The sequence below is a fragment of the Symphodus melops genome, assembly GCF_947650265.1.
Source record: "Symphodus melops genome assembly, chromosome: 6".
NCBI classification, from domain to species: Eukaryota; Metazoa; Chordata; class Actinopteri; order Labriformes; family Labridae; genus Symphodus; species Symphodus melops.
The window spans coordinates 27,827,493-27,848,178 of NC_136696.1; the positions used below are offsets into that span (position 1 = coordinate 27,827,493).

The 20,686-nt window shown below is 44.3% G+C and overlaps 1 protein-coding gene across 1 annotated transcript; it reads right to left on the bottom strand.

Moving 5' to 3' along the window:
• Positions 1 to 7,153: 7,153 nt before the first annotated feature.
• Positions 7,154 to 15,764, bottom strand: hyal6 (hyaluronoglucosaminidase 6). Its single transcript, XM_079345368.1, has 4 exons — positions 15,667 to 15,764; positions 9,091 to 10,050; positions 8,069 to 8,158; positions 7,154 to 7,696 (listed from the first exon to the last, which is right to left on the bottom strand). Exons 2-4 carry the CDS (start codon positions 10,015 to 10,017, stop codon positions 7,232 to 7,234), a joined length of 1,482 nt encoding a protein of 493 aa, XP_079201494.1. The 5' UTR covers positions 10,018 to 10,050; positions 15,667 to 15,764; the 3' UTR covers positions 7,154 to 7,231.
• Between the last annotated feature and the right edge of the window lie 4,922 nt (positions 15,765 to 20,686).

Consider the following 20,686-nt stretch of genomic DNA (forward strand, 5'->3'; position numbering starts at 1 on the left):
ATACTGTACTCGCAGCAGTGGACCGCCGAAATGACGTCTCCGGACGCTTCAAAAACCGTTGTATCCCCTCAGCAACGTGCACGTTTCTTCCTCTAAGCTAAGCAGGAAGAGGGTCTCAGAAATATGGAAATAACCTTGAGTGGTTGCCATGGTTGCTCCGTATTCTTCCTGCCAAAGGCGGATTTTTTTGCCTTTGTTTCAGAGATAGGACGGTGGATAGTCGTTTAATCAGAGCGAGAGAGACTAACCCACTGCACCCTGTCTACATTGTTGTGTACTGGGGGGGAGGAGCTAAGAGAATCAGTCCCATGATTCCCCGCCAGCCTCGACGTCCTCTTGTGTTATTGTTTTGATTGGGTTTTACATACCGTGCGTTTAAAGATTGTTTGATTTTAAGAAGCTTAAAGCTGGGAGTGTTTTTTTTTTTTTTTTTCATTTCAGGTTTCACCACCAATTACTCTCTTCCAACCCGAGTTTACTCTCCAAAGTTCCTCTATAATTTTGTTAAACATTCAAATGGGAACAAATTTAACGAGTGACACCACACAAACTCAGACAGTCCTGAGAACAGGGAGTCGTGAACATCACATCATAACACGCTTCTTTTTATTTCTCGGCCAAGTCAAAGATGCAGCCGGAGAATAAAAGGAAATATTGTATATCTCTGTGTATCTCTGAATTTGTTTCCTCGCTGCTCGCTGCAGCCGAGTGTCGCTGTGTATGTTTCATGTGGACCCGACGCTTTCACCCAGCCGGGGCTCAGATTCCAGTGGTTCACCACGCATATTTACAAGCAGAAGACAAAAGTCACGGCGAACCCGATCCCTGTCAGCGTTAAATATACACATGGATTTTCCCTTTTCCAGTGTGTGTGTGTGTTTTTAAACGGAATAAATGTGTCAGCCAAGTGAAGCGCTGATTTCTGTCTGCAGGAAGAAATCATGTTGTATTATAGAAGAGTGAACTGTGGTTACTTATATTCAACATCTTTGACCCTCCATGTTTGTTCATCGAAGCTTCGTCCCTTTTATCCACTGTTCAGTTTAAAACCATGGCTCCTTTTTATTGTTTTATTTCGAACATGTGGAGAGAACAACAAAATAATAATAAGAAAATAATCAACAAAATATTTTTAAAATGTCTGAAAAGGAGTAGCTAGAAGTAAGTCAGAAGAAAATCTTGGCTTCAAATAAAGATGGGGAGTGAATGGGAATTATAGATATACATCTCTTTTAAATTATGTCAGCTGTAGACACATTTTCAAAAATTTGAATATTTATGTGGAAAAAGTGTTCAGGCAGAGATTGTTTTAACAGAAGAGCTTCACGTGGTCCCGGTTGTTTTCTCAGCTGTCGTCTATCGAACAACTTCTTTTCTTTGTTTCACAACTTCTAGTTTTTCCAGATCTATGTCCAGTGAATTTCACAGGAAAGTATTCAACTGGTTGTCTTGTGGGACTGGAAAATGTAAAAAAGATTTTTTTGCTCCAAACATTTTACATAAGGAAAAAACCTAGACGTGTGCAGAAGTCGAAAAACAAATACTACGACGGAAACTCGTTGAAAATCAAATTTAAAAAAAGTTGAAACATGGACGCAAGTGAAGTGTGTGTGTGTGTGTGTGTGTGTGTGTGTGTGTGTGTGTGTGTGTGTGTGTGTGTGTGTGTGTGTGTGTGTGTGTGTGTGTGTGTGTGTGTGTGTGTGTGTGTGTGTGTGTGTGTGTGTGTGTGTGTGTGTGTGTGTGTGTGTGTGTGTGTGTGTGTGTGTGTGTGTGTGTGTGTGTGTGTGTGTGTGTGTGTGTGTGTGTGTGTGTGTGTGTGTGTGTGCGAGGTCTCCTGATCTGCTGAGGTATCCTTTCTAAAACAATGAGCCTGAATCGACTTTTCTTACTATTTGAAAACACCTGCAGCTGTTAAACGTCTGTTTGAAAGTCTCTCGACACGTTTAGAGAGACGTCAAAGAGAGTCCTCAAGTTTCATGAATGTTATCACAAAGTGAAAAGAGTGAAAGCACACAGACTTATGATCCTTCTGAACTTTACACTCTCTTTGTCCCCACGTTAATGCAAACTCAGGAAAACACACCTACTGACTGATTTCATAACAGCTCTCTCCCAGTGTGTGTGTGTGTGTGTGTTCAGGAAACCATAGTGGGTGGAGGGCTGGTTGGGGTGGGGGGGTGTTTGGATTCTTGGCTCCAGCGTTGTGATCCTGACTTCAGATTCGTTTCCACCTCAGTGGATGAAAGGCCCCTCCAACTCCCTCACTTCCTCCCCTCGCCTCCTCCCCTCACCTACTCCCCTTGCCTCCTCCCCTCACCTACTCCCCTTGCCTCCTCCCCTCACCTACTCCCCTCGCCTCCTCCCCTCTAATCCTCCCCTCGCCTCCTCCCCTCACCTACTCCCCTCCTTCCCTCGCCTCCTCCCCTCTCCTACTCCCCTCTCCTCTTACCCTCCCCTCCTCCCCTCACCTCCTCCCCTCCCCTCTCCCCTCATGTCCTCCCCTCACCTCCTCCCCGCTCCTCCTCCCCTCTCATCCTCCCCTCGCCTCCTTAACTCGCCTCCTCCCCACTCCTCTTCCCCTCGCCTCCTCCTTGCCTCCTCCTCCCCTCCCCTCACATCCTCCCCGCTCCTCCTCCCCTCTAATCCTCCCCTCACCTCCTCCCCGCTCCTCCTCTCCTCACCTACTCCCCTCGCCTCCTCCCCTCGCCTCTTCCCCTCGCCTCCTCCTCTCGCCTCCTCCCTTCTCCTCCTCCACTCACCTCCTCCCCTTCCCTCCTTCCCTTGCCTCCTCCCCTCTCCTACTCCCCTCTCCTCTTACCCTCCCCTCCTCCCCTCACCTCCTCCCCTCCCCTCTCCCCTCATGTCCTCCCCTCACCTCCTCCCCGCTCCTCCTCCCCTCTCATCCTCCCCTCGCCTCCTTAACTCGCCTCCTCCCCTCACCTCCTCCCCGCTCCTCCTCCCCTCTAATCCTCCCCTCGCCTCCTTAACTCGCCTCCTCCCCTCACCTCCTCCCCGCTCCTCCTCCCCTCGCCTCCTTAACTCGCCTCCTCCTCATCCTCCCCTCGCCCCCTCTTCCCCACCCCTCACATCCTCCCCGCTCCTCCTCCCCTCTAATCCTCCCCACTCCTCCTCCCCTCGCCTCCTCCTCCCCTCCCCTTTCCCCTCACGTCCTCTCCTCCTCCCCTCACCTCCTCCCCGCTCCCTCAGCCCTGCACGGAAACCTCAGCGTCCCTGCTGAGGTGGTCAGAGTCGTCCACAGTGACATATGGACTGTGTTATGGAAGCGCTCAGACGGCGCGGGTCCTCCTGGAGCTGTAATGAGGCCCCGAGCTGCCGTCGGGGAAGAACCGACGGTTCAGGATCGGTCTTGGTTGGTTCCATAAATGCTGAATAAGATGAAACCTTTCAGGAGATATTCGCTGATTTCCATCTGTGCAGCCTGCAGGATGCCTGATCCTGCAGGCTGGTGGTCGACAGAAATTACATTTACTTCTAAAAGGACGGAAACTGGATCCTGTGGTTGCTGCAGATGAAAGTCAACATCTCATCATCTTCACATCGACGGTTCAAACTCGCGGCTCCGCTTCAGTTTCAAAGAACATCTCAATGTCTTTCTTTTTAAAAGCTGTTTCAGTCAACGACTGGAGAAAAGAAGAACAATATACTCACTGCTTTAACCAAAGAGCGCTAACATTAGCATGCTAACACAACAATGCAGCTTTGGTTTCATCTGCTGGATTAAAAAAGTTGCATGTTCTTCCTTTTAAGCTTTTTAGATTCATAGATTCTTTGAAAATGTGCTTTTTAGTTTAGATTTTGTGACAGCTCAATAAATGATAGATATGTTATTGATCCCGAGGGAAATTCAAGGCATCCTACATACATGCAGGACAAAAGACATTATATGACATAAATTCCTCTCAGGAATCGAACCTGCAACCTTCAGATTACCTAAGTAGCAGTTTTACCAGCTTTATAACGCCCCTCCTGTAAAGTCAGCACCGATCACTGTTCCCATCACCTCAAGCTTCAGACGAGGAGAGAACTCCCAAGTGCTTCCAGTTCTGATTTTTCTCTTCCAGCAGAGAGTCATCTAATCTGAGGAGTCGTGTAACAGTTGTGCAGAATGAGCAGTTGACTTTAAAGAGCTTCATGCCTCGTCTCTGATCTTTTTATCAGCTCATCGGGAGGAAACAGACTTTGTCTCTTTCATCCCAGTCGCTCTGCTTCTGCTCCGATCTGTCTCTGACGTCTCCTGTCTGCACGTGCAAACACAAGTGACCTCTCCTCTTCTCTTCAAACATGTCGGTGAAGTTCACCTCTGCTGGTTTCCCCCCTGCAGACTCCTTATTGTTTCTGATGCCATCTTCACCCACCGACCTGACTCTGCACTTGACGGCCCCTCTGGAAGCTTTGGAGACGTGTTGGTGCAGGATCCGGATCTGAGAAGTGGATTCAGAATCAACATCCTGTCCAGCGTTTGAACTGGAACCTTCTGCTCCCTGTGATCCTCGGTTATTTCGAAGATACTTTTGTTTGATGGTTTCAAACCTCCAACCCTTTCCTTCCCGTTGGTAAACTGAACCCGTCATCAGAAAACCGGAGCTTTTCTCTCCCAGCTGAAGTCAAGATTCAAACCTACAACCGGGAGTTCACATCCAGCTGTTGGATCATTTTCTTCTTCTTGCATACACACTTTTAATTTTGGAACAAGGAAACGATGTGTTTGCACCATTTGCTAAGTAAGCAGCACGATCGCATGTTGTTGTTTTCCATCTCAGACATCTTATCCTTCTGGATCGTCACTCGTCACAGTTTGGATCAGGTTAATTGTTTGTGTACGAGGGTCACAAATATTTACTTGCTCTCCCTCCGTGCAGCTTGTAATCAACATGCGGCTGATTGAGGCGAGGAAGCAGCTGATGAAGAGCCAATCAGAGCCGACGTCTGAAAGGCTCGGTCTAGTGGGGCAACAATCAATCCTCCTGTTTCATGTTTCTTTTTCTCTCATATAGACGCACGATTCCTCTCGGATGAACTTTGGTTTTTACAGGAATACTGCTGTCAGACGCTGCTCTCTTAAGGATGTTTACATCCGCCCAAACGTGCACATTTTGTACCGCTGCTTTGGTTTACATGCGTTAGCTTCTTCATGTTGTTTTGATCCTGTCGCTATGGAGATGGGTGTTTTTTTCTCTGTTCTGCTGAACTAAAACTGTGAACTTTTGGCCTTCCCCATGTTTTTTTTGTTTTGACATATTTGGACAAGAGGACGTTTGACAGGTTGAATTAGCTGAATTAGCAAACCGAGCTGTCACTGAAATGGATCACATCCGTTTTTAACTGGTTTCAGACCTGTTTAACTGTGAACCTTACTTTTTATCTTTTCCCAGTAATTAATAAAGTTAAAGACGTTTTTGTTTTTTTTCACACAGCAAAGTAAATGCCTTTCTGTGTCTGTTCACGACCCAGTGACGAAAGGAAAATAAATAACAACATTGGTCCTTTTAAGTGCTGTGATATGGACCGGTTCGATTTCTCACGTTGACTCTGCACGAGCTGAATATCCAGAGCGAGTGCTGACACTAGACTGGACCTGATGATGGTTATTAGTCCGAGTGGAGGAGCTAAACACAGTCTGTGGTTTGTAAAATCACAGGTGTTTGCTTTCAGATTGAATTGTGCAGCTCTGTTTAGTTTATTTCTATAACGAATGGTGTCGTATGAGTTGGGTGGAAACGAGAGGGAAAGCTGTGTTGATTGAGTCACACTATTCTCCGTGATGTAACTTTCATTGACAACATTTTCTTGACTCAAACGATGAAGGAAAAAAAAACACAGCACTGTGAATTGCAGATGCTCTCAGGCTGTTTATTTCCTTCGACTGTCAATCATCATAATCCGATAATAACGCCGACAGAGCCGAGCTACCAGAATTATTCAACCGAGTCGGCTTCGGCTCAGAGTCTCAGTAACTGTTGTTTGTGCTTTCGTTTTAAGAGCTGAGGAGGGAGAGGAAACGTTGGGGGTGACGTGCAGAAAAGGGCCGCTGTGACCTCGAGGATATCCACCGCGCCTTGAATACTTACTTTAACCTTCATTGTACACAGAGAATGCATCCTCATGAGTGAATCTGCATTTTAATCTTTTTCCCATTAAAACACAAAACTTAATCTTGTTAGAAATTGCAGGGGTTTTTTTATATCAGTAAATAAAAAAACACTTTTTTTTTTTTTTTTAATTCGACTCCACCATAAACGTAATAACATCTGACTTTTAAGTGGGAAGTGTAAAGATTGATGTCGAAGGTCTTTCTGATCCTGCAGCGGCTGCAGGTTAATCCTTAAACTCTGAAGCTTCTGTTAAAGTGAAGTTAAGACTTTAATTTGGCTGACTTCAACACTTTCTGTAATCCTCACTTTACTCAACAGTCATGAACCTCCAATTGCAACAGAGACGTCTCCTCCCCCCTCTCGTCCCCCTGTACAGTGTTTGTTCCTCCCTCTCTCCTGGGACTATTGTTAAACCGCCTACAGTAGCTCGCTGTGACTCACCCGACCGACTCGCTCCATCCCGACTGACGGAGAGCCTCATTACAGTCATTATCCAACGTGAGACAAATGACTGTCTCACTTGATTTACTGATTGTTTTTGGAAAGAGAATAATATTTATTCTGTGCTTTTGCTGGACAAAACAAACTCCATATAAGATTTCCTTGGTGCAGGTTTTCTCAGAAAATGTATAAATATTATAGAAACATGATCAGAAATTGAACACAGAAGTAAATAATTTAGTCTGCCAGCGCACAAATCCTTCATCAGCAATTATCATTTTTACTTTTATGTCTTAATATTCTGGAGTATACCAGTTTTGAAAACTGTTAAATAGATAATTGTGTCCTCTCATTATTACGAGGGTGCGGCGCTTTTTTCTGTTGACGGCTGCCTGCTGCTGCAAACACTTTCCACTTATTTAAAAAAGATGCTTTTTTAAAAAACGTCGCGGGGACCCGACAGGACTTGTTTTTTTAGGAGACCATTTATATTTTATTTAAAAATCCATAAGGTGACCCAAACACAAATACCAAACACATTTCACAGCAGTTTTCATGAAGCAGCACCTAGTGGACGTTTGAGGTACTGCAGCATCCAAACTGTAACTTCTCCTTCTGAAGACCTTTTATTGTTTTCTCAACGACGACTCTTCAGTCCCAAAATGAAGTCTTGGTGTCTACAGAATCAGACACTTAATAATCAGACAGAGTCCCAGGAACATGATGATGCACAGGCAGGAGAAATGGAGCGACAGGAGGAGCAGGATGTCTCCCAGCAGGGTGTGCTCCCGTGGGTGAGGAAGAGGAGGAGGAGGACGTGATGGACTCTGAGGCATCTCGCAGTAAACACCCGTCCAGCCCTGGTAGCACTGACAGGTGAACTTGTGCTTCATGTCCAGGATGTCGTGGTTATTGAGGTGACCCTTGACCTGGAAGCGGGGGCCCCTGGGTGCCGAGTTATGGTGGATGTGGAAGAAGCGTGGGTTCAGGTGCAGATAAGCGCCCGAGTCAAGGCTCTTGCGTACACACCTGCCGTTCTTCTTGCAGAGTGCCTTGCTGCACAGCTTGGCAGCAGACGTGACGTTGATGACGTAATGTCCCAGAGGACCGTCAATGTACTTCTTCACTGTCAGGCAATTTCTCTGAAAAGAGCGGGAGATGAAATCACAGTTAGTACACTTTTAAAAAAAAAAAAAAAAAAAAAAAAAGTTCCCACTTGCATCAGTATTAACTAATCCAGACAAAGCAGCAGGAGCAACATGGGCTTAGGTGTCTCGCCCAAGGACACACCGATGTGGCTGCAGGAGCTGGGGATCAAACCCTCAACCTCGCCGCTGAGAAACAACCGACTCTACTGAGCTGCAGCCGCCCCAATCAAGAAGAGATTAGTTAACATCAAACATTTATTCATCCTTTCTTCTCTGCAGGATTATTTAATTAATTCTGGTCATTTTCACTCATTTTTATCTCACTAGTCATCACTGTACTTTTTCTAATGCAGGTTTAACCCTTACCTGTGTCCGTGCATACTCTGATGATCCCCAGAGAACAACCCCCGACGCTCCCAACGCAGCGCTCTCCCCAATGGTGTGAATCAGGTCACTCTGAAACGGAAAGCGTGGTAAACACCTGACTTCAGCTACGACCATCTACTTATCATAGCGTTCATTTAGACATGGGAATTCAAATTTTGAAGTTTCATATCAACTGTGGCTGAGAGGCGTCTTTCTTTTTGAAGCATCCATTCTCAGGGGAATGCCGATAGCCCAGCGGTTATGTTGGGAGCCCCATGTACACAGATCATAGTCCTTGTCGTGGCAGCTGTGGGTTCGATTCTGACTTCACCCCTTTGCTGCATGTCATCCCCCTAAACCTCTCCTCCCAACATTTCCTGCATCCTTTTCAACTTTCCTACCCGAAAAAATAACTTTAAAATAAAAGTACATACTCGACTCAGTTGATGGCGAGAATTTAAAAAGACACAAAAACAAGAACAGCCAGGAAACCATCATGACAGAGAGAACAACTTCAAGGTTAAAATGAAGGCTTTTAAAATTCAAGACAACCCAATTTAAAGGTTTAGCATTTTCTGGTTTTGAGTGCAGCTTTTTTTTTTCTCCAAAACAAGTCTGCTATTTGTGACTGGCTGGTTCCCAACGTTTACCAAAATGGGCTGGATGTCTCTCTTTCTCTCTTCTTCTTCTTCTTCTTCTGTTGTTTGTTGATAAGCTGAAAGTTTGCTGTTACCGTCAACAACTCGACTGGAGTGAAACAAAAGGAGGGATTGGAGGGCAAGTTTGGCAAATATCTCTCAAAGCACAACTTCCTTCCCTTTTGTGAGCGCAGACGAGATATCCATCGGAAAATATGCATCATCGCTCATTTAATGTTCACGGTTTTGTACGCAATTATTTTGTTAGGGTGGTTGACTACAAGCTTATTTCAGCTTTTATTGACTGGAGCAGATTGTCTGATTCCTAATCTTTTTGTCGCCGACTGTAAGAAGCAGACACTGGGCGATGACATTTTAACATACCTCTGAAAGAACCACAAAGGTGTACGCGTAGAACGGTCTGGAGTAGACAAACACAGGAAGCGTGAAGTCCGTACGGGCGATGGACGCAATCCTCATGGCTTCCTTGACTCTGTAGTGGACGAACCTGACCGTGTTGGGGGAGGACTTGAGCTCGTAGTCCAGGTAGATTGACGGGTAGAGGGCCGTGCTCTCCTTCCAAAGCCACATCAGATGGTCGTTACGTACGTGCTCAATGTTGGGGCATTCGCCCGTGTACCTTTGTGGGTGCTGCTTGTATCCGTAGTTATAACAGTCCGGGAACAGGTAAAAACCCCACAGCCCGTCTGGCCTGCGACCTTCAGCCAACGCCAGGGTCAGATTCATGAACGAAAGCCCGGCCCTCTCAAAGCTTTCCTTCGCTTCGTTCTCCACCTTGCTCTCCGGCCAGTTTGGGTGAAGTTTCCGAATCTGTTCCTTGGATTTGTTGCGGTAGATGTCCTTCGAGCCCCAGTTTCTGACCCACTGGGGCCTCCAGTTCTCCCAGTCTATCACGCCCAGGCCTCTGAAGTCCTTGTGGGGGATTAGCTTGTCAATGTCCGCCCGGGCCTTGCTCAGGTGTTTAGAGATGCTCTGGTTCTGCGGTAGTCCACCGTTGATTGGATCCCCAGTGTGTGAGTAGTACGGGTAGTGTCCCAAATGGCTGTGGTAGAATATGGTGACGTTTGGTCCACTTAGGGTTTCGTTCAGATTCGCTACTATGTCAAAAACACTAAGGTCCAAGTCCACTTTGAATCGAAGGCGGCAGGACTCAGTGGGAGCGTTCCACACAACGACGAAAGGCCGGTTAGGGATGAGGGGCGCCCGTGCCGGCTTCATCTGATCGCCCTGACCTCCCACGCAAACCCACACGGCCAGAGCCAGGAGATGGAGCTCCATCACAGCCATCATGGCCCCCGATTACTCATGGAGCAATTAGTGGACCTGCAACAGAACGAACATGTCTGAGAGAGAAAATAAACACGTCATGAGGTTGAACGAGCAGAGATAATGTACGATGACACACGAGAGACGCTCCAAATTCCTCAACACAACACAAAGCTCCTCTGTTCTCACAGGGAGCAGGACTTTGATGAAAAGGATTCCCATTCCCGTCCCAAAGTAAGAGACGCTTCGGACAGGGAGGACAGTCAGGAAACACTCTACTGTCTCACTAATAACTTACAAGTCAGAGACTCTTATTTCATGGTCAGGAAGTCCTGCTGCGGCCTTTCCTGCATGACTGAATTAATAGATTCTGATTTCTGATTCTGATTACCCTATACTTGTATATGTGTAATGACAATAAAGTTGAATCTCATCTCATCTCATTTCATCCTTTAAAATATTAAAAAATATCTTGATCATTTCAGGAGGATTGCTCCGGATATTCTTCCGATCTGGTTTGCCAAAGAATATCTACTACAGCTTTTCCTTACATGATCTAAACGTATTTTTAAATATCAGATTTGTATACATTCCTGTTCATGGCTTTTTCGGTCATGTCTTTATGCAAGCTTGTCATTGCTCTTTGCAAAGCATTTTGGATATCCATTCGTCTGACACCTCCTGGCCACCGTGGTTTAGAACTGCATGATATGAGAGACCACTGCAGTCATCTCTCCGAAAATAAATGAGTAAATAGGCTGCATATAAAAGAAACACTGATCATTTGGGTTACCTGTCTGTGACGGCCAGGTAAGGTTGATGTGTGGGAAACAATGGGTAGTCATAACCTTTCGTAATATTTCTCCTTTTGCACACCCAGAAAAGAAAAGATGACCCCGTTTAATGATGACGCTTTCCACACAGCATGTTTTCTGTGTGTAGGGAAGGAAGGGCCTGTCAGACGTGTATGAAGAGTTTCAGAATTAAGCATGAAGAATATGACATCAACAGCTCTACAGCTTAACAGTCCTTTTTCATTCTATTATACATTTGGGACAGTTTCCTTCACTTTTGTAGGTCTGACTTTTTAATTTTTCTCCTCTGACATTCTTCCAAAATTGTTCCCTCCAGCTCTTTATGCAAGAGCTCCCTGGATAATTGCCCTTGGCGCCCCCTTTCACATGCAAGTAATTCATAATTCAGTTTTTCCAAAGTCGGGGGGGGGGGGAGATATTGTGGCCCAGCTCTTGGGAATCATGGCCGCTGAGGTTGCCTCCGAGGAAGCCACGGAAAATCTCCCATCATTCTCTTTGTGGGATCGTAAGTACAGTAGAGCAGCGGAGCGGGAAAACCGCCGGTGGGCTGAGGCTGAGGCTTCGCCGACCATTTCATCTTTTCATTCATGTAAGGAAGCGTTGGCCTGGAGATGGTGTTTTCTGATGACTTTAATGGCATGAGAACTTTATGACCCCTGCAAGTCTTGGATGTGGATCGAGAGTGGAGACAGCTCTCCTCCGTAGAGAGTTCAAGGAGAAGATGGTGGAAGAAAGACGACTCAGCCTTATATGAAATAAACTGTCATAATCAAACTTGAAAACCTCTTACAAGGTGGTATTGCATCAAAAAGTTTCCTCATGTCCGGCTCAGGGTATGAAAGCATTTCTCCAAACTGCGTCTCTGACAAGTTTCTACTGATCCAAGACAAACAAAGTGCGGTGAAGCCACTCAGGCTGTCCTTGAAACCACCGAAAGGCCCAGAATCTCTGAAAACACAGCAACGCTAAACCACAATAAAGACCCCCCAAAAATCAGCGTCTGAGTCCAAACTGACACAGGAGACTCAGTTTTGTCTCAGACAGACACAACAACATGGTAAAGAAGCTGCTGATCTCGGCTAAGTGGATCCAGATGTGGACAGGAGGTTCACTTGCTACAAGCACCGGATGGCAATGCCAGTCAGTCGACCCACCGCTGTGGTCCATACTGAAGTACCGACTAACGACTATTCGCTTGGGACGCACTGCATTTAAATTTAATTTGGACATTTATTGACAGTCAAATATTGGAGTATTTTTGTGTTACCAGAAATGAAAACCTTTTAGCGCCTATAGTTACCCATGTTGGTTATAAGGCACCAGCCCAGTATGTCGACCTCTGAATGCCCCTTGATATTTTACCAGGTTTATGATGACAAAAAATGTCAACTGAAAAAAGGTAACACTTCTACAAACATATTGACGTGTTGGTGTTAGCATTCTTTTCAAAGGTATAAATCCGTACATCCTGTGAGTTTGTTTCACACTTTAAAAAAAGCTAGCCATTGTGAGCTAACCAGCTGGAAAACTTCAAGTTTATGGAAGTTTTATGGAACCGGAAATGTTTTCACTATAAGGTGTTTTTTGTAAGTTCTCATCTGGCCTATATAACATTTATGATTTATGGGTAGTGACCATGACAAACATTAGTTGGTATTGTTTCTCATTTCAAAGATGGCGTTCAGCTAATGGAAATGGACAACTTTAAATTCTGTGAATGTATTTTTTTGTTAGCATGTTAGCTTTCAGACATCTCACGGCCTATGTTGTCCCAATAGGAAGCTCATTCTCTTGGTTTTCCAAATCAGGATTGTTGACATGTATCTTATGCAGTAATTGTTGCAAAGTTTGGGATTTTAAAGCTCGATTTTCCTGTTGCATTTTGGCAGAGCCGTGCGTGCAGATGTAGCGATGTTTTCCTCGGGGGGTCTTTTGGTTTTTCTGGAAGGGTCTCTGTGAGTGGGTTTTATTCATTACCAGCTCTCTGGAAAATATGAATCCAACCTTGAATTACCGTTAATGATCTAGAGTTAATGTCTAACAAGCAGAGACAGAGGGACTGTCGCTCTTTAGCCACACCACACATCATGTGCAGTGTGTGCATGTTTGTGTCTTTTAGAAGGTGTGTGTATGTGGGTGGGTTTGAAAACCACAAAGTCTGAGTCAGACTGCTGAGTTGACTCCCAACATGTACATTAGATTATGCGTGTGTGGATTTACAAATGTGTCTACAGCACAACTGTGTGTGAGAGTGTGTGTTTTTGTGGGTAAGCGAGATGGCTGTGCATCAAGTCCTTAATTGACTAATTCTCCAGGCCGCATGTCTTGATACTTAATGGACCCTTGAAAGACACTTAATCTGAAAGCAAGGACAGTTGGATTAGATCTGAAAAGGTTTGCGGATAATCCAACCTCAAACGAACTGTGATGAAGAATGAAACAGAAAAACAGCAACAAGAGGCTTCAGATGAAAAACAGATACAGGAGACATTTAAATGTTTTTCTGCATGTACATTGACTAATGTTTAGTCAATGTACATGCCTCTATAATCATACTAAACAGTATCTTCATCCCATATCATAGCCATTTGCTCTTCACCTTACTGTCTTAAAGGTTTTTTTTGTCATTTAGTGTGGTCTATTTTTTATTTGCACCTCCTCCCTCTGGTTTGTGAGAAAATAATTTTATTCAGTTTTGTACCTTTAAAGGTAAAAGGCTTAACTCTAACATGTGTCTCCTGTCTGTCTACAAACGCACTTAATGATAAGATAAGTCTGTCCTCTCTGTCTTCTGCCTGCTCCACTTATCAGAAAATGTGTGCTCAATCAGGCCGTTTGGAGATATTCCCTTCATGACATCACAAAGGGCAGTAGCCCCTCCCCCAGGTGGGTGACACTCCCACAGCTAGGTGTTTGTTTTGCCCTCTGAGTCTGCCTTCTCACCGTAAACAATAGGACATGGAGCCAGAAAGCAGCGAGTACACCTGAGCCCTTCCAGAGAGGGGGCGTGGTCAGACACCACTCATTTACATATTTAAAGCTACAGACACAGAAACAGCCTGTTCTGAGCAGGGCTGAAATAGAGGGGTTTATAGACATGATCAAATACAGGATCAGAGTGGATTTACAACAACACACTTCACACACATGTTGAAGAGGAGCTCTGACACTGATTTTAGCTGAACAGGAGGAGATTGGACCTTTATGCATTTTAATGACATTAAAGTTGACATGACTGTTTGAGTGCTATACCTGCAAAAATATAAAAAATAAAAGAAGTTGCAAACGACCACTGGATTACGATTTCTCCATGAAAAGTGACTTTTGTGCAGTCAATAAGAAGTATTCTGTTCAATCTTCATTCCCAACACGTGCTCAGAGTTAACATGGAAATATGTTTGCACATCCACCAGAGCAACTTCTCTGTCAGCAAGAGTTGTAAGAATTTGAGTTTGGATTTGTATGATCCATGAAACGAAACCGCTGTAAATATAAACAACCCTGTGACCTTTTCTCTAGCGCCACTGTTGGAAAAATGTGACTGTTCTGGTTCCACTACTAGCAAGGCTCAAGGAATAACTTAATCATCCGGATGTTGTATATATTATATTTAAAAAAAATTCAGTGTAATGCGTTCCCTTTGTGGTTTTGAAACGTCGAGTATATGATATACAAAATCTCAAAGACACAAAGTTCGGTTGCCTCAGATTTTTGTCCTCTGCCTGCCACAAACTAATTGTTTGTTGAAATGTCAAAATGTCAAACATTCAAGTCTTTGCCTTCGCTACGCTCTCTCTCTCTCGCACACACACACACACACACACACACACACACACACACACACACACACACACACACACACACAGACAGACTCTATCTGGTTCATTTCCAGGATTCAGCAGAGTCTTGGTTATGTTCACGTGTGGTTTCTCAGGCTGTGGTCTCTCTGCTGCAGTTTCCAGATGGGATTTTATGGTTTTATTAACACCAGCGCTCAGACACTTTTCACTGCTGCAACGATGTGAAGCTGCTTTTCACATTTTACTTTCACATTTCGGTCATTAAAAAACAAGAATGGACAATTTTCTTATTTGGAGCTTTTATTTTGGTTTAAATGTTAAAATTCCCTTCATCCACTGTCGACAATATGGATCCAAGGAGGAGAAACCTTAACAGCAATCAAATCTCAACTTGTCTAAAAGTGGTTTCTTGTGCTTATTTCTCCAACATAGCCGACTGAGAAATGCTGTTTTTTTAAATCCTACTTTCAAAAAAGGAAATAGTGATCATGAAAATATGCTTAAAGAATCAAAACTATCAGTTTCCAACATGCAAAATGCAGAATAATTCATAAAATATTTGTGTATTTTTGCATGTTTTTAAGTTAATCGCTTGCATACGTTTAAAGCAGGTGAAGCTCTATAATAGATGTCATTACATTTATACTAGGTGTTGATGCCTAATTTGATGTCAAGGCTGGCTAAATATATGTATACATGCAAATCGTATGCATCCACTTGAAGACTGAATGGTAACTGAGACACCTAGTGTTAAAAATGGGTATTGCGGTGTAAAGTCGAAAACATCACATCTCAAGAGAGAGCCAGCTTCACAAACAGATCAGCAAACTAACATTTTCAGACTTTCAGAAACCACTCAAGAGCCAATTAAGAAGAATTAGCTACGCTCAATGGAGGCCGACGTTCATAATAATCCTCCGATAAAAGATCATACAGCTACAGAAAGGACGAAACAAACAGAGAAATACTGATATGCTCTGGAGGAAGCAGAAATTCATTTGGATATTCAAAGTTGATCAGGCTGAAAAGAAGTAGAAAAACATAAAAATGCAAAGTACCTTCTGGTGCCCGCTCTTGGTGCTGAGGACCACGGCTCACCTGTTGGTTCTTTTTAAATCTCAGATGCAGAAGGTGTCCATCTGACGATCTGTTGAACTGTCCCTCTGTGTCTCTGTCCCTGTTTCTCTCAGGTCCCTGGAGCCTCTCGGGGGGCACTGTATGCCCCTCTGTTGTTGGTTTGGCCCCTCCTCATCAATGCCCAACAGGCAGTTCTTAATGAGTGAACCAAACATACAGTAAACAGACGGGAGAATATTCAGGAAGCATTTTCCATACACAGCAGCAAAAAAAGAAGTTTGAACTCATTGTATTTAGATCAAACATGCATGGTTGGCAAAACTCATCAGTCACATCACAAACTCAAACTCTGCCTCCAACTGATCGATCATTGGATTGTCAACGTGCCAAACTACAGTAGTCCCTTTAAAGCTAGCATGGGTCGTCAAACGTCATCACTTCTCACACACCTTTCTGCAGAGAACAAATCAACAAAGTGTTCGTTTAGCAGATAGAATATCGACCTTGTTCACCATCTTAGGTTAGCTTGTTAGCATGCTAACGTCCTCTACACACAATGTGCAGCTGAGATTGATGGTTTTGAAACGACCCTATGAAAGGTGTTTTCTCCACACTTATAGTTTTTTGTATCGCTCCAGCTGAGAAAACATCATTCCATAAACTCTCGCTACGACCTCTGCGTCAGCGCGTCAGAAGTTTACTCAATCATCAGTTTACTGCCGCACCAACAGGGCGGACTCCAAACCAAAGTTTACTTTATACCACGCTGACTTAAAGCTGTAAAGCAATATCAGCCCAACCCAGCTGTGGAGTATAGCTAGCATAAACTGTAGATACAATCAAGGTACATTCCTTCAAGCCGTGACCTCGCCGGAGGGAACGAAACTGCAGATGTTGAAGAAAATCTCTTTGAGCTTTTAAAATTGCTTCGTGCGTTTTCTCGGCTTTAATGAACCTGTGCAACGTGCAGAAAAACTTTAGACCTTTACATTTCCATTAAGAAGCTAATAAAAGTGTACTCATGTATATTGGGACTGATCGGGTTCAATCAAAGGTTGGTAAATTATGACTATTGGGTGTGTAGAGTCAGATTTGCAGGAAGTCGGGTTGTAGCTCGTGTGTGAATGCAAAGCATCCTGGAGAGGTCTGCTAGATGCTTTCGTTCACGTTCAGCAGCATATTGCTGCTTAATGCTCTTCACTGCTCACCTAAAGCCGGGCGCACACCGTACGATTTCAGCTTCATTTTTGAGACATCAGCGAATCATCAGTTGTTCAGTTCACTCTGAGGCACGTTGGCAGATCAAAGCCTGAGAACCTGCTCCAGACGAGTCTGATGATTCTCTGCTGTCTGCATGGAAAGTGTCCGACAGCATCTGAAGACACCAGGGCAGCGTTCTCGTTTCATCAGTGTGCCTGCTTCTGTCGTGAAAGAAACGTCGGCAGGAAATCTCTGCAGAGTGGAAGATTTGATGCAGCGTTATGAAAAATTCCCCCTCGACACTGTCAACGAATCAATATCCTATTCTGTACCCGGCTTATAAAAACAGGCTTTTTTAAAGGGGTGTGTATGTGACTTCCTGGGCTCTTGTTGCCAGACTCAAGCCGACCCTCAAAGAATGCAGTTTTTTTTTTAAACTTCTGCAATTGCTTTATTTTTTAACACCAGAGTTTTGAACACCGCTTGAGTTCTTCTCGTGTTGAGACAGAATGCATTCTTGGTGTCTGGTAGCAAATTTTTTGTTTTGAGACTGTTGGACTGTCTGTGTGTTTTCCCTTCTTAGTAGCAGCCACTGACAGATCGTTTTACGTTTTTTCAGATAAAGCCGGGCCTCCCAAGTGATGTTTCTTAACAAGCATTCAGATCTCACACACACACACACACACACACACACACACACACACACACACACACTGACTGCAGCAGTTTTCCTGCCAGCTGCAGAAACACTGTAAATGCTGAGCAGGGCAGGTGAATGTTAGTGTTGGAGAAACAAGGGGGACGGGTGGTTTTCCATAGAACCAGCAGACATTCAGACTTCCCTCACACCTACATAAACACGCTGCATTTACAAAGATCAGCTTTAAGCTTGATCAAACTTCTGGGGAAAGACGATCGTGATGCTGAACGAATGCAGAGGCTTTGTGCTGAGCTATGCTCACATATGGGCAACACTTAAAGATCATTTTGCATGCAATGATATAGAGTCTGCATGTGCTTTGAATCATCTCCTGTGAATGTGTCCAATGTTTGAGACTTGTTGATTTTTTGTTGTTTTAGCTGAAATGAACGCCGTTTTTTTCTTCTACGTGGACGGAGCAACATGTTGCATATAGCAATAATGCAACGTTAAGAAAATACTTCCCTGATTCTGAGGAGGAGAAAAATAAGCAAGTGAGAATAGATTGTGTACCTACAGTACAGTATGTATAAATAAAACCGCCTCAGGCTTATGTCCATCTACAGCCCTCAGAGCCTGACCCTGATGAAGACCACGAGCCGAAACACATCGGTCTCGTTTGTTAATGAAGTCCATCTTCATGCCGAGAGTGTCGCTGCAGCTGTTTGACTTCTTCAAGCCTTTTTCCTCTTCATGCACCTTGGTACTGCTTTATCCGTAAAAAAACATGGAGGGTATCCAACGTTCAAATTGAGATAGAAGCTCAAACACAGACAGCACAGTGTAACAGTTATTGATCCTCATAACCAGAAAATATTTGTGTGAAGAATGAAAAAGAACGCTCTCTCCCTCGCTAAAGTGCAGTGAGCCGTCTCGTGAACAGGAAACAACGCAGACAGACATGAAGACTCCCATCATGCCGTCCTGCAGCAGTTCTGATTGAATTACAGCAGGCAGACTGGGAGAAAAGAGCCCGTCTGGGCTGCAGAGGAATAATCTGGGATTATTCTTTTAACCTGATTTAAAAGAGTTTCAGCAGTTTTTCGGGGAGTTTGTTCCAGATATACGGAGCATAGAAAGTGAACGCTGCTTCTCCTTGTTTGGTTCTGACTCTGAGGACCTGGACCAGACCACCTGAGCGGTCCGGACGCTTCGCATTAATCAGGATGTCACCTATGTATACTAAACCATTAAAGCACTTTATAAAGCAGCAGAAGGATTTTAAAGTCTATCCTCTGACAGACTGGCAGTCCGTTTAAGGACCTCAGAACTGGACTGATGTGATCCAGGTTCTTGGTTTTGGTCAGGACTCTAGCAGCAGCGTTCTGCATCAGCTGCAGTTGCCTGACTGATGTTCTTCTTCTGCTCTGAGTGTAGTTTCGGGCTGAAGTCAGAGGAGAGGTTGAGCGGAGAGCCAGGTGTCTAATGCCATCTAGTGGTGACTTCATGGAACTACATGAATACACAAGAAAATCTCCCCATGTGCCGTCTGAAGTCCATCCATGTTAGACATTAAAGTGACCTTTATTCTTTGGAATTTATATGCACATCAATGAATGAAAAGTCAGACAGGAACGTTATCCTCCCTCTGTAGTGTGGTACAGACTGGGACGCCAATATTTACAACCACGCAGAATCACTATGATGTGATGACCTCTGTTTGACCCCAGCTAACTTTTCCCTGTCAGTTTCATCTTTATTTCCCTCATCTTCATCCCCTTCTCTCTTCTGTTCACGCTTTGTGAATGCACACACAGACTCACTCTTTGATGTGAACCTGAACACATTCAATAACCCTTCCAGATGATAATGTTGACTGTTTGGGGGAAGCGTCACCAGAGTCGTTTGGAGTTATAATCTTTAGAATATGGATATCCTGTATGTAAACGTTCAGCTGAGCCATTATTAAAACGTTGACCTGACGAGCACGCAAGAAAACAAAGTCAGGCTTAGCAACACTCTCAACATCTTAAAGGGGACATATTCTCCCCCTTCTCCACCTTTTCAAACAGCGCCCCCTGTGGTCTAAATGAAACATCTGTGTTTCTGAGCTTTGGTCCAAATAAAACATGAATCAAGCAGCAGAGGAGGTTTGTGACCCTGTAGAAACCAGCTCTCTCAAGAACGCTCTGTTTTGGTGTGTGTGTCCCTTTAAATGCATTAAGCCCCGCCCCCTGAGTTTTCCCAGCAGACATTACTCCTTCGATCGCAAGAATAAAATTGGCGGACCTCAGCAAAAGTTTTGCTCTAGGCTGGAGGTGAAGTCCATGAGTGAAGAAACCAGGGGAGGGATTTCTTTTTTTCTTTTACCAGAATCCCACTGTGACATCACAAGGGGAGCACAGATCATTTCTCTCTGTGATGTCAGACTTATGCAGACCACAAACAAAGGACTGGATGGATTTATTTCACATTTTGGACACCTAAAGGTTCAAAAACATGTCGAGACGTTTCCAGGAGGTTGTTGTTGTTGTCCAGTACTTCAGATTGAGTCACACTTTGTAAAGAACAGTGCAGCTTCTATGGGACTCGAGCAGGATGTCACTATTGTCACAAAGCAGGTTCTGTGTGAGCTGTGAATGGTCCTTTAACTCCTCGTGCGTGGCCTCTGCATGCTTGTTTTATGGCAGAGTGCGGAAGCAGCTGGTGTACAGATTAGTTTGGTGTTAATGCTTCTGACAGGCTTTAACCCAACAGCGGGTCCCGCAGGACACCGACCTCCGCTGACATCTATCCATATGCCACCACCGCATTCACACCCGGCCCCTGGTTGAATGTGTTTTAGTAAAAGATTGTTTTGACCTTTTGGTAACGAGCTAATTGACATTAATTTGTCATGACTTTTACTAATCAGAGCAGCAGTTTGTTGCTTCTTTTTATTTTCTGCAGCATCGAGCCAAAAATAATGCCACATACATCTCTTAAATGTTGATTACCGTTTTGTTTTTGTTTGTTTGTTTGTTTTTTAGGGGGGCAGGGAGTTGTATTATTTATTTTAGCAGGGAGGACCCACAGAGAAGGAGGTCTCTTCAAATGCTGAAACAAATGTTCATAGTTTCAAATGTTCATGATCAATGATTTCACATTTAAAATAGTTCCAT

What these genes read in the sequence shown, in the direction of transcription:
- hyal6 (XM_079345368.1), bottom strand. Translation starts at nt 10,017, where the DNA reads ATGATGGCTGTGATGGAGCTCCATCTCCTGGCTCTGGCCGTGTGGGTT. An exon ending in CCTTTGTGGTTCTTTCAGAG is followed by an intron (nt 8,159 to 9,090) that starts GTATGTTAAAAT and finishes TTTCCGTTTCAG; the next exon opens with AGTGACCTGATTCACACCAT. An exon ending in CAGAGTATGCACGGACACAG is followed by an intron (nt 7,697 to 8,068) that starts GTAAGGGTTAAA and finishes CGCTCTTTTCAG; the next exon opens with AGAAATTGCCTGACAGTGAA.